The 12626-nt window shown below is 40.6% G+C and overlaps 1 protein-coding gene across 1 annotated transcript; it reads right to left on the reverse strand.

Moving 5' to 3' along the window:
* Nucleotides 1–3578: 3578 nt before the first annotated feature.
* On the reverse strand, nucleotides 3579–5375 carry LOC130378521 (coiled-coil domain-containing protein 106-like). The gene is made up of 3 exons (XM_056585253.1): nucleotides 5105–5375; nucleotides 4744–4890; nucleotides 3579–3901 (listed from the first exon to the last, which is right to left on the reverse strand). Exons 1-3 carry the CDS (start codon nucleotides 5250–5252, stop codon nucleotides 3579–3581), a joined length of 618 nt encoding a protein of 205 aa, XP_056441228.1. The 5' UTR covers nucleotides 5253–5375.
* Between the last annotated feature and the right edge of the window lie 7251 nt (nucleotides 5376–12626).

A 12626-nucleotide genomic window follows, 5' to 3' on the forward strand; every position in this document is an offset into this window, starting at 1 on the left:
CCCCTTCACTCCCTCATCCTCACTCTCTCCCCTTCACTCCCTCATCCTCACTCTCTCCCCTTCACTCCCTCATCCTCACTCTCTCCCCTTCACTCCCTCATCCTCACTCTCCCCTTCACTCCCTCATCCTCACTCTCCCCTTCACTCCCTCATCCTCACTCTCTCCCCTTCACTCCCTCATCCTCACTCTCTCCCCTTCACTCCCTCATCCTCACTCTCTCCTTCACTCCCTCATCCTCACTCTCTCCCCTTCACTCCCTCATCCTCACTCTCTCCCCTTCACTCCCTCATCCTCACTCTCTCCCCTTCACTCCCTCATCCTCACTCTCTCCCCTTCACTCCCTCCTCATTCTCTCCCCTTCACTCCCTCATCCTCACTCTCTCCCCTTCACTCCCTCATCCTCACTCTCTCCCCTTCACTCCCTCATCCTCACTCTCTCCCCTTCACTCCCTCCTCATTCTCTCCCCTTCACTCCCTCATCCTCACTCTCCCCTTCACTCCCTCATCCTCACTCTCCCCTTCACTCCCTCATCCTCACTCTCTCCCCTTCACTCCCTCATCCTCACTCCTTCACCGTCACTCCCTCACCTTCACTCCTTCACCGTCACTCCCTCACCCTCTAACTCTCACCTTCACTCCCTCCTCATCACTCCCTCACCCTCTCACCTCCACCTCACCTTCACCCTCCCACCTCCACCCTCTCACCCTCATTCCCTCACCTCCACCCCCCTCACTTCCACCCCCTCACCTCCACCCTCTCACCTTCACCCCCTCACCCTCTCACCTTCACTGTTAGGGTACTGCGGGTGCGGGCAGGCAGGTAGGACCCAAACGCAGACGGTATTAAGGAAACGGCACTTTATTCAAACCTAAAGGCTAAGGCACAGGAAACTCGGAACTCGGGAGACAACAGGGAACTCAAGAGGGAACAAGGAACACGGAACACGCAGGACTAACAACCAACACTAACCACAGCAAACCACAATGACAGCACCAGGAACAAAGGAAAGACGAGGGGGTAACCCTTCCTTTTACAGTCCCCTAATTACTGGGTATTTACCCGGTAAAAACCTGGTACATCATAGTGTATTACTGGGTAATTACCACTGGTAATAAGAAGGTAAATACAGAGGTAGTTACCCAGTAAATACATGGTAAATCGTAGTGTATTACTGGGTAATTACCACTGGTAATAAGAAGGTAAATACAGAGGTAGTTACCCAGTAAATACATGGTAAATCGTAGTGTATTACTGGGTAATTACCACTGGTAATAAGAAGGTAAATACAGAGGTAGTTACCCAGTAAATACATGGTAAATCATAGTGTATTACTGGGTATTTACCACTGGTAATAAGAAGGTAAATACAGAGGAATTATCCGGTAAATTATAGTGTGTTACTGTGTAATTACCACTGGTAATAATAAGGTAAATACAGAGGAATTACAGCTGAAGTACCAAGTTAAACCTCCGCTATTACCCATCAACTCAACTAAGTACTGTGTAAATTACTTTTTCTTAGTTATTATTCATAGCTACACCCATTTAGAAAGGGTTTATTCGATTTACCTTAGAAACTATGGAATTACTTACCTGGTAACAAGCTCCACAGGAACAGTTTTCCTCTAGTGTCATGGTACATCTTCTTAAATACTGGGTACAGAGCCGTTTGTTTCCATGGTGTTACCACGTTATTACCATATAATTTATAATCGATTCCACACAAACTTGTACCATGTACGTTCTGCGACGTTACCAAGTAAAACGCGACAGTTTACCCGGTAAGTAAGCTGAAACTGTACTGTAAAAGGAAGCCTCGTTCGTTTCCATGGTATTACCAGGTTCTTACCATATAATTTGTAATACGTTAATCCCTTTTCCATGCAGTCAACACAAATTTGTACCATGTACGTTCTGCGACGTTACCAAGTAAAACCCGACAATTTACCCGGTAAGTAACCTGAAACTGTACTGTAAAAGGAAGCCTCGTTCGTTTCCATGGTATTACCAGGTTCTTACCATATAATTTGTAATACGTCATTCCCTTTTCCATGCAGTCAACACAAACTTGTACCATGTACGTTCTGCGACGTTACCAAGTAAAACCCGACAATTTACCCGGTAAGTAACCTGAAACTGTACTGTAAAAGGAAGCCTCGTTTGTTTCCATGGTATTACCAGGTTCTTACCATATTATTGGTAGTACGTTATTCCCTTTTCCATGCAGTCAACACAAACTTGTACCATGTACGTTCTGCGACGTTACCAAGTAAAACCCGACAATTTACCCGGTAAGTAACCTGAAACTGTACTGTAAAAGGAAGCCTCGTTTGTTTCCATGGTATTACCAGGTTCTTACCATATTATTGGTAATACGTTATTCCCTTTTCCATGCAGTCAACACAAACTTGTACCATGTATTTTCTGCGACGTTACCAAGTAAAACGCGACAATTTACACAGTAAGTAAGCTGAAACTGTACTGTAAAAGGAAGCCTCGTTTGTTTCCATGGTATTACCAGGTTCTTACCATATTATTTGTAATACATTATTCCCTTTTCCATGCAGTCAACACAAACTTGTACCATGTACGTTCTGCGACGTTACCTAGTAAAACGCGACAATTTACCCGGTAAGTAACCTGAAACTGTACTGTAAAAGGAAGCCTCGTTTGTTTCCATGGTATTACCAGGTTCTTACCATATTATTGGTAATACATTATTCTCTTTTACATGCAATCAACACAAACTTGTACCATGTACGTTCTGCGACGTTACCAAGTAAAACCCGACAATTTACCCGGTAAGTAACCTGAAACTGCACTGTAAAAGGAAGCCTCGTTTGTTTCCATGGTATTACCAGGTTCTTACCATATTATTGGTAATACGTTATTCCCTTTTCCATGCAGTCAACACAAACTTGTACCATGTACTTTCTGCGACGTTACCAAGTAAAACGCGACAATTTACACAGTAAGTAAGCTGAAACTGCACTGTAAAAGGAAGCCTCGTTTGTTTCCATGGTATTACCAGGTTCTTACCATATTATTGGTAATACGTTATTCCCTTTTCCATGCAGTCAACACAAACTTGTACCATGTACTTTCTGCGACGTTACCAAGTAAAACGCGACAATTTACACAGTAAGTAAGCTGAAACTGTACTGTAAAAGGAAGCCTAGTTTGTTTCCATGGTATTACCAGGTTCTTACCATATTATTTGTAATACATTATTCTCTTTTACATGCAATCAACACAAACTTGTACCATGTACGTTCTGCGACGTTACCAAGTAAAACCCGACAATTTACCCGGTAAGTAACCTGAAACTGCACTGTAAAAGGAAGCCTCGTTTGTCTCCATGGTATTACCAGGTTCTTACCATATTATTTGTAATACATTATTCCCTTTTCCATGCAAACATCAAACTTCTGCGACGTTACAAAGTAAAGCATCACAATTTACAGAGTTAGTAAACTGAAACTGTAGGCTACTTTAAAAGAAAGCAATGTTTAATAAAATTGAACAGGGACAACTCCCTAACACCGAAAACAAAAACACAGAACCCTGGTGTGGCCCCTCACTTTCGGAATTTATATTTCATGGGGAGCAGCTCCGAGTTGTTTTTCATTTTTTTAATTTTTTCCCCAAGAAGTTGGTTGCCATCTAAGAAGGCCTTGCAGGTTTTAGCATAATTGCCTACAGTGTCTCCTTCTATGAACACTGGCAGTTGCCCGAAGTCTTCACCTTCTGCGCCAATAAAGATTTCGGCAATGATTGCCGTCAAGGCAATTGTGTTCCTGTCCACGTTCAGTACTTCACAGCTCAGGCTCATGCTCCTGGTGCGCCTAAACTCTCTTAGGACAGCTCGGTACCGGTGCACAACGTCCTCTGGATTCTGAACTACAACACATATCATAAAATGAAATATAGATTAACATTATATCATAATCACACAAATATATCAAAAATCCTGATTATACATAACTGTCCATTCTGGAGTTAGACGGGTAAATCAACTTAGTAATCTAGTCTCCGCTCTTCTTCACTCTAGTGTTACATCAATACAGAAGTGATTACACTAAAATACGTAACTGAATATGGAACATTCAATATGGTTAATACATATGAAATTGTGGATTGTGTGTGTGTTGCCACTGATCTTAGCCTCATGCCTAATAGTGTAAGGATCTTTTATGTCACTCCATTCTACGTAGTTTCAATGTAGCGCCCTGCTTTGATGCTTTGATTTTGAGATGAAAATGTTCCTTAGACAGAGCTAGGTCCATTTTGCGACACTCGTTCAATGATGTTGCAGATTGGACTACTAGTTCAAATAACAAAACTTTTTTTTTGCGTAAATATTAGCAGTGAATAGTAGTATTGAAGCTAAATGTTAATTTCTATTGTATTGCTTTCCAAAAGTAATCCAATTAATAGAATCAATGTTTAAATCTTTCTACCACTATTCAGTTATAAGAAAATACCAATAATATGGGCTGCATACGGGTCTCTCCCATGCAATGCAATGAAGACCGGTTTCTGACTAAAATACTTGACCCTACTAATACTTCAATAATATTTTGAATAATATTAAATTAGGAGACAACCAAACAGCACAAGTTATCAGAATGTGTGGGTTATGGAGGCACAATTAATCAAGGGGTTGGGTGTGCAAACAATTAAGAGAGATCTATAATAACCTACAAGCTACTTATCATCTTTTTCCAAATGATGGAAGTTACCTCTTTTCCCAAATGCTGTGCGGGCTTTCTTGATCGTCTTCTTCTTCTTCTTCCTCTTCCTCTTCCCTCCTTCAGAGGAGGAGGAGTCTGTCTCAGAGTCAGATGCCGAAGAGTCTGAAGAATCCTTTAGCATCCTCTTGTGGGACCCTTACACAGTGTAACAGAAATCGTAAAAAAATATTAGTTTTCTTTATAGATTTATTTTTTTCTGATTTAGCACTTGAAAAGATCCTCTGTAGTATACCTATCTTGTGCATTTGCATGTTGTAGTGATATCAAATCAATGAATGCAAAAGAAAAAGCAATTTAGACCGATAGAAATAGTCTTCCATGTTGGTTTTGGGAGGAACAGTCTGGATACCTTTAGAAGTTGTTGAGGGGCCAGTCTTCACAGGGTTGAGACCTTTTTCCCTAAGGAAATCCCGCTCCTCTTTCAGAAGCCGGTTCTCCTCTTTCAGAAGCCGATTCTCCTCTTTCAGTAATTTATAGTCCTCCCGTAACTTAGCCATGGTTGGAGCAGAGCCTTTCGGTTGAATCTCTACAACTAAAAAAGATTCAAACACAAATGTATTTCATACTTATACATTTAAAGATTTATTACTAATTTTACGCCTATTTACCGGGGAATCTGAAGTCCAGATTGAACTGTGTTATTGAGGATTGTTGCCGGTGTTGCACAGAATTCTGCGACCCACCGAAACGTGTGACCCCAGGGGGTGCTGTTGCATATTTTCTGCAATATGCACGAGTTTGAAGCGTAGACAGGCATGACAAAAACATACATAAAACATATGAACTCCCCCCAACCAATTACCTTTTTATTAAAGGTGCTTAATAAATACATTTGATTGATTTGACTAGCATTTTACGGACCCATACAATTGATAGGCCGTTTAGTACAGTCCTTCTTTACCCATAAAAAGCTACAGTCAGTGATAATTTATGCTGCTTTACCATTAAGCATTTCCTATTATAGGCTACTGTGTAAAATACTGTTTAGAATTAATGTTAGTATCAAGAAAAGAAAGACCCACCGGTGGGGGGGAGATCTTATGTTTCATTTATGTTTTTGTTATAATTCACTCGTGCATGTTGCAGAAAATGTACAACAGCGCACCCTGGGGTCACACTTTTCGGTGGGTTGCAGAATTATTATGCCAATTATTAGTACATACCATTGCATTTATGGCTATGACGGTGTTCTAACTTAATTAATGTAATTAAAATCAAGGCATTGCAATTTTTGCCAATCACTATACGTGGCTCTTTCTCAGAAACATTGAAAAACGTCCACACCGCAGACATATTGGCGCTTATCCAGACAAGCGTGTGCTGGCCGCGCTTTTTGTTGCGTCATCACAAACGTATTTCGGCCGAAAACCGAAGGTGGCCGGAAATTCGGTGCATCCGTACTTTTAAGTGAGGAAAAACCCTTCTCACAAAAGATAAATAAAAGGTTTTACGGTTATTAGACCCTTTACTATGTAACATTAAGTTACCTTCATTATCAGACTGCAGCAGGTCATCAGGGTTTTGGCTCTTGTCGGTTCTTCTGGTTCCTCGTGTCTTTGGCATGACTGTATTAAAAAAATATTGAATATAATAAATTATGTCAAAGCCAAGTCTCATCTCATCTCATCGTCAAACGCTTATCCGGGGTCGGGTCGCCGGGGGAGCAGCTCAAGCAGGGGGCACCAGACTAAATGAGCTGTAGTCTCTTTTAGCACCTGATATGTACCAGCTAACAGTAGCAAACTTTAGCTAACTTTTTCGCTAACTTATGGTTAACTTATGGTTTGTGGTTAACGTATGGGGAAATATGGGTCACGGGTCACGAGTGACCGCTTGAAGATCCGCGTGCTCGCTGTCTTACCGGGATTCATAGAGGTATCGTGTTCAGCTGACAGTCTTCTTCTTCGGAGGCGACTTGCAGTCCACGCCACGGTCACGGTGATGGAATATGGAAGGGGGGGGGGGGATACGGATGCATCTGCGTGTATGGAGTGGCGAAGTCACGCCCTTTCCGGTAGGGCTCATGGGACCGATGAGATCGAAAAATATGAATGGGTGTCAATGGAGAGAAAATAAGTATTTTCTGGTCCCAGTCTTTATATGCCCTGGATAACACATATGTTGTTTGTGGATTTAAAGGATAATTTTTCATGCAAAGAGTTCGACCGTTTATTGTGCATTTGTTCAGATAAAGGCTGTAGAGAAAACACAACGAGAAAGACTACACGGCTCGTCTTCACTAACATTTTTAGTTTCCTTTGCATGAAAAATTATCATTTAAATCCACAAACAACATATGTGTAATCCAGGGCATACAAAGACTGGAACCAGAAAATAATTATTTTCTCTCCATTGACACCCATTCATATTTTTCGATCTCATAGGTCCCATGAGCTCTACCGGAAGGGGAGCCCTGTCCGGTGGGTCCCATTGGCTCTACCGGAAAGGGCGTGACTTCGCCACTCTTTACGTTCGTTAATTGGTCACACTGTTAGTCCGCACTGCGCATGCTCTCTTCCACGGCGCACTTTGCAGAGGCCTGAAGGACACCTTTTTTGTCGTTTTCCGTGCGTGTTTATGATCCAAGTAAGTTTATTCCCTTATATCAACATCTGTATTTCCTACCAAATATGATGTATGTTTCCATTCGCACATATTTTCAATTCGAATTTATCGATTGTTGCGTGATTCTAATGGCGGTTCCTGTTGCCGTGCGCTAGCCTAGCAACTAGAAGGACTGAAATTAAATGTTTTAAACTGTCTCCAATGATAAAGAACACAAAGGCTAACTTGGGAATCAGGCCCTATGTCCAAAATTCCAAACTACCCCTTTAAATACAGTAAACATGTAACATTAGCTGAAATAAAACATAATTTTGTTGGATTAAAAAAATCGTACTTCGCGCCATGGCGTTCACGTGATTCAACACGTGATTTTGCCTCAAAGTGAAATTTAGCTAGGAATGCAATTAAGCGATCTGGCAGAATGTTTGAAAGAATGCCCGCGAAGAGCACCAACCTCCGGAGAACATCTACCGGTACTACAACTGCATCTAATGTTACATCTGTTACATTTTAAATTGTGTGTATTTTTCAGTAATATGACATTGACGAGGGAATTACTGCAGAGGACAGCGCAAGGGGGTAAACGATTAATAAGATGGCTCCAGAAGGAGAGGCTGGTTCCAAGGAAAAAACGATGCCCTGTGTGCAACAACGGAATGCAATTCAAAAGAACCAGCACGACCAAGGATGGATACAGGTGGTAAGAGACGATCATCATTGCTACACTCAGATCAATGTGCCATTAGATTATACTGCATCTTAACATTGTACTTCAATTTCAATTCCCACTCGGAGAACTTGCTCTCCTGTGCCGTTTCTCTCTCCTACTACTCACAAAACACAAAACCATAGGAGGAGCAGCAACTTGGGGACAGTGACGCATGTTTTATTATTTTGGTGCTGTACTATAGCACCTTCCGTTTCAAAGGATGCCCATGAAGTTAAAAGTGCATACTGTCAACCTTAATTATTGAGTATTTAAATCCATATCAAATGACATTGAAGCAGCTTTTGTACATGGTCCTCCAATTTTAGGGCTTCCTATTCTTTGAACAGATTAACATAATGCACAAGTCAAACACCCAATCTCAATCCAATTTAGTATATATATTTCACATACTGAAGAGAAGACAAAAAGCCTGTAGAACATCGCCAGGGAAGATCTAGCCTCTAGTGATGCCTACAGATCACAGATTTCAGACAGTTACTGCATGCAAAGGATATGCGACCAAGGACTTAATATGACTATTGTGCATAGCGTTAATCTGTCCAAATACTTTTGGTAACATAAAATGGGGGGACCATGTACAAAATGTGCTGTAATGTCATCCAAAAATGATGCAAGTACCCTAAAACTAAAGCTGACAGTGTGCACTTTAACCTCTTGGTTACTGAATCCTTTCAAACTCAAGGTGTTGGAGTACCAAATAACAAAACGTGTCACTTCCGTTGCTCACTGTAAATGTACTATATTGTTTTGTCATCAACAATGTATAACCCCCAATTAAATAAATACATTTAAAACATAAAATGATCAACCTGTGCCTTAACATAGTCTGACAAGGTATGGAATCTTGAATACTTACAGATGATGTATGTTACAGGATCTGTAGAAAGGCCAACCACAGGGGAAGGTGCATCACAAGGTCCATCAGAGAGGGCTCAATATTCTCCAGATCCCACATTCCACTACCATCATGGATGACAATAATGCACAGGTTAGGTGCTCGATCTCTCTCACGCTACGCAAATGTGTTTTGGTTACGATATAACAATGTCCTGTAATATTGCCTAATATTCCTGATATATTAAATCCACATTTAATTTAATCTTTAATCATTGTTGTATTATTATAATCAGGCTGGATTAATTGAAAATATGGTGATAGTACGTTGATAGTTGTCATGGTAGTTATGTTTACCATACCATGTATACCATACCATATATTGTTCTTTTGCACGTTTAAATTTAATATTATTGCTGACTTGATACTCTTTATAGTGCTAATTGTCTTAATTATTATTGCCCTTATTCTACTCTCTTTTTGCACAATCTCTGCAGGCACTGCTACTTTTTCATTTCACTGCATTTCATGTATCTGTATGTGACTTAAACTATTGGAACTTAAATGTTTAGTATTTTTTTGTCTCAGTTTGTCACAGGGTTTGAGGAAGAGGCAAGTGGACATGATAGAGGATGGAGTATGTGGGAGCAGCAAATCACTGACCAGGGTGACTACACTTCTGAGGAAAATCTGCGGTGAAGCAATCAGACGACTGGAAGGAAGACGGGAAATGCAAATTGGAGGGAGGAGAGCTTTTGTATCAATAGACGAGAGCAAATTCAGACACAAAAGAAAGGTACGTTTAATAGTTAAAGGGATAGTTCACCCCAAATGATCTATAATAATCTATAAAAGGTTAGACTCACTTCAGGTCTTGTTGATCAACCTCCATGGGGATGGTAATACTGCCTCGCATATGACCATTTCATGGCATCCAAAAGCCTCATATAATGGAGTATAAGTGTAAAAACACTTAAAAATGTTTCTTTGGAAGCTAGCCCTATGAAATGTTCATATGCCAGGCAGTATTGCCATGACCATGGGGGTGGATCAACAAGACCTGAAGTGAGTAACATAATCAAATGATACATTTTGGGTGGCCTCTTAAGGATTACATTTTGCTTATTTTCAGTACGGACGTGGACGACGTGGAAACACCTGGCGAAGACGCTCGTGGGTCTTTGGAATGGTAGAAGTGAAGGGGTCCCGTAGACGTCCTGTCTTAAAACTGGTGAAAAATCGATCCAGAAGGCGATTGCTCCCAATAATCAGAAAATATATTAGACCTGGAAGTGATGTGATAAGTGATTGCTGGGGTGCGTACAACAGATTGTCGCATGATGGTTACATTCACTATCAGGTTAATCACCAGAGACATTTTGTCCACCCTGGGAGTGGTGCTCACACACAGCACATTGAACGGGCATGGCGGAATTATAAAGAGGAAATCTACAGATACAGGGGAAACTTGTCAGAGAAGGCCTTGAAGATGAACTTAAGGTTCATCGAGTGGAACCACTGGCTTGGAAAAAAGCATAGGAAGGGCATTCTTGGACGCTTATTTAAAGACATAAGAGCATTTTACAAAGTGTAACAACCCTCCCTGAAGTCTAAATGAAGGTGATGAGGTAGTTACTACAGATGTCCTACCATGTCATGAACAGTTTCTCTTTAGCTTGTTTCAGCGTAATTATTAAAAAAGATTAAACTACTTATTCTGTGTATCACCATGCTGTCTTATAGTTATACATTTACATGGTAGCAACAGTTAAAGCTTTGTTCAGTACAATGTAACTACCATGGGATTAAACATTGCTTTCTTTTACAGTAGCCTACAGTTTCAGTTTACTAACTCTGTAAATTGTGATGTTTTAATTTGTAACGTCGCAGAAGTTTGTTTGCATGGAAAAGGGAATAATGTATTACAAATAATATGGTAAGAACCTGGTAATACCATGGAAACAAACAAGGCTTCCTTTTACAGTACAGTTTCAGGTTACTTACCGGGTAAATTGTCGGGTTTTACTTGGTAACGTCGCAGAACGTACATGGTACAAGTTTGTGTTGATTGCATGTAAAAGAGAATAATGTATTACAAATAATATGGTAAGAACCTGGTAATACCATGGAAACGAACGAGGCTTCCTTTTACAGTACAGTTTCAGGTTACTTACCGGGTAAATTGTCAGGTTTTACTTGGTAACGTCGCAGAACGTACATGGTACAAGTTTGTGTTGACTGCATGGAAAAGGGAATAACGAATTCCAAATTATATGGTAAGAACCTGGTAATACCATGGAAACAAACGAGGCTTCCTTTTACAGTACAGTTTCAGGTTACTTACCGGGTAAATTGTCGGGTTTTACTTGGTAACGTTGCAGAACGTACATGGTACAAGTTAGTGTTGACTGCATGGAAAAGGGAATAACGTATTACAAATTATATGGTAAGAACCTGGTAATACCATGGAAACGAACGAGGCTTCCTTTTACAGTACAGTTTCAGGTTACTTACCGGGTAAATTGTCAGGTTTTACTTGGTAACGTCGCAGAACGTACATGGTACAAGTTTGTGTTGACTGCATGGAAAAGGGAATAACGAATTCCAAATTATATGGTAAGAACCTGGTAATACCATGGAAACAAACGAGGCTTCCTTTTACAGTACAGTTTCAGGTTACTTACCGGGTAAATTGTCGGGTTTTACTTGGTAACGTTGCAGAACGTACATGGTACAAGTTTGTGTTGACTGCATGGAAAAGGGAATAACGTATTACAAATTATATGGTAAGAACCTGGTAATACCATGGAAACGAACAAGGCTTCCTTTTACAGTACAGTTTCAGGTTACTTACCGGGTAAATTGTCGTGTTTTACTTGGTAACGTCGCAGAACGTACATGGTACAAGTTTGTGTTGACTACATGGAAAAGGGAATAACGTACTACCAATAATATGGTAAGAACCTGGTAATACCATGGAAACAAACGAGGCTTCCTTTTACAGTACAGTTTCAGGTTACTTACCGGGTAAATTGTCGGGTTTTACTTGGTAACGTCGCAGAACGTACATGGTACAAGTTTGTGTTGACTGCATGGAAAAGGGAATAACGTACTACCAATAATATGGTAAGAACCTGGTAATACCATGGAAACAAACGAGGCTTCCTTTTACAGTACAGTTTCAGGTTACTTACCGGGTAAATTGTCGGGTTTTACTTGGTAACGTCGCAGAACGTACATGGTACAAGTTTGTGTTGACTGCATGGAAAAGGGAATAACGTATTACAAATTATATGGTAAGAACCTGGTAATACCATGGAAACGAACGAGGCTTCCTTTTACAGTACAGTTTCAGGTTACTTACCGGGTAAATTGTCGGGTTTTACTTGGTAACGTCGCAGAACGTACATGGTACAAGTTTGTGTTGACTGCATGGAAAAGGGATTAACGTATTACAAATTATATGGTAAGAACCTGGTAATACCATGGAAACGAACGAGGCTTCCTTTTACAGTACAGTTTCAGCTTACTTACCGGGTAAACTGTCGCGTTTTACTTGGTAACGTCGCAGAACGTACATGGTACAAGTTTGTGTTGACAGCATGGACAATGGAATCGATTATAAATTATATGGTAATAACGTGGTAACACCATGGAAACAAACGGCTTTGTACCCAGTATTTAAGAAGATGTACCATGACACTAGAGGAAAACTGTTCCTGTGGAGCTTGTTACCAGGTAA

The sequence above is a fragment of the Gadus chalcogrammus genome, unplaced genomic scaffold (genome assembly GCF_026213295.1).
Source record: "Gadus chalcogrammus isolate NIFS_2021 unplaced genomic scaffold, NIFS_Gcha_1.0 GACHA085, whole genome shotgun sequence".
NCBI lineage: Eukaryota > Metazoa > Chordata > Actinopteri > Gadiformes > Gadidae > Gadus > Gadus chalcogrammus.

What these genes read in the sequence shown, in the direction of transcription:
- LOC130378521 (XM_056585253.1), bottom strand. Translation starts at nt 5,252, where the DNA reads ATGGCTAAGTTACGGGAGGACTATAAATTACTGAAAGAGGAGAATCGG. An exon ending in CCCCTCAACAACTTCTAAAG is followed by an intron (nt 4,891 to 5,104) that starts GTATCCAGACTG and finishes ACACTGTGTAAG; the next exon opens with GGTCCCACAAGAGGATGCTA. An exon ending in CACAGCATTTGGGAAAAGAG is followed by an intron (nt 3,902 to 4,743) that starts GTAACTTCCATC and finishes TATGTGTTGTAG; the next exon opens with TTCAGAATCCAGAGGACGTT.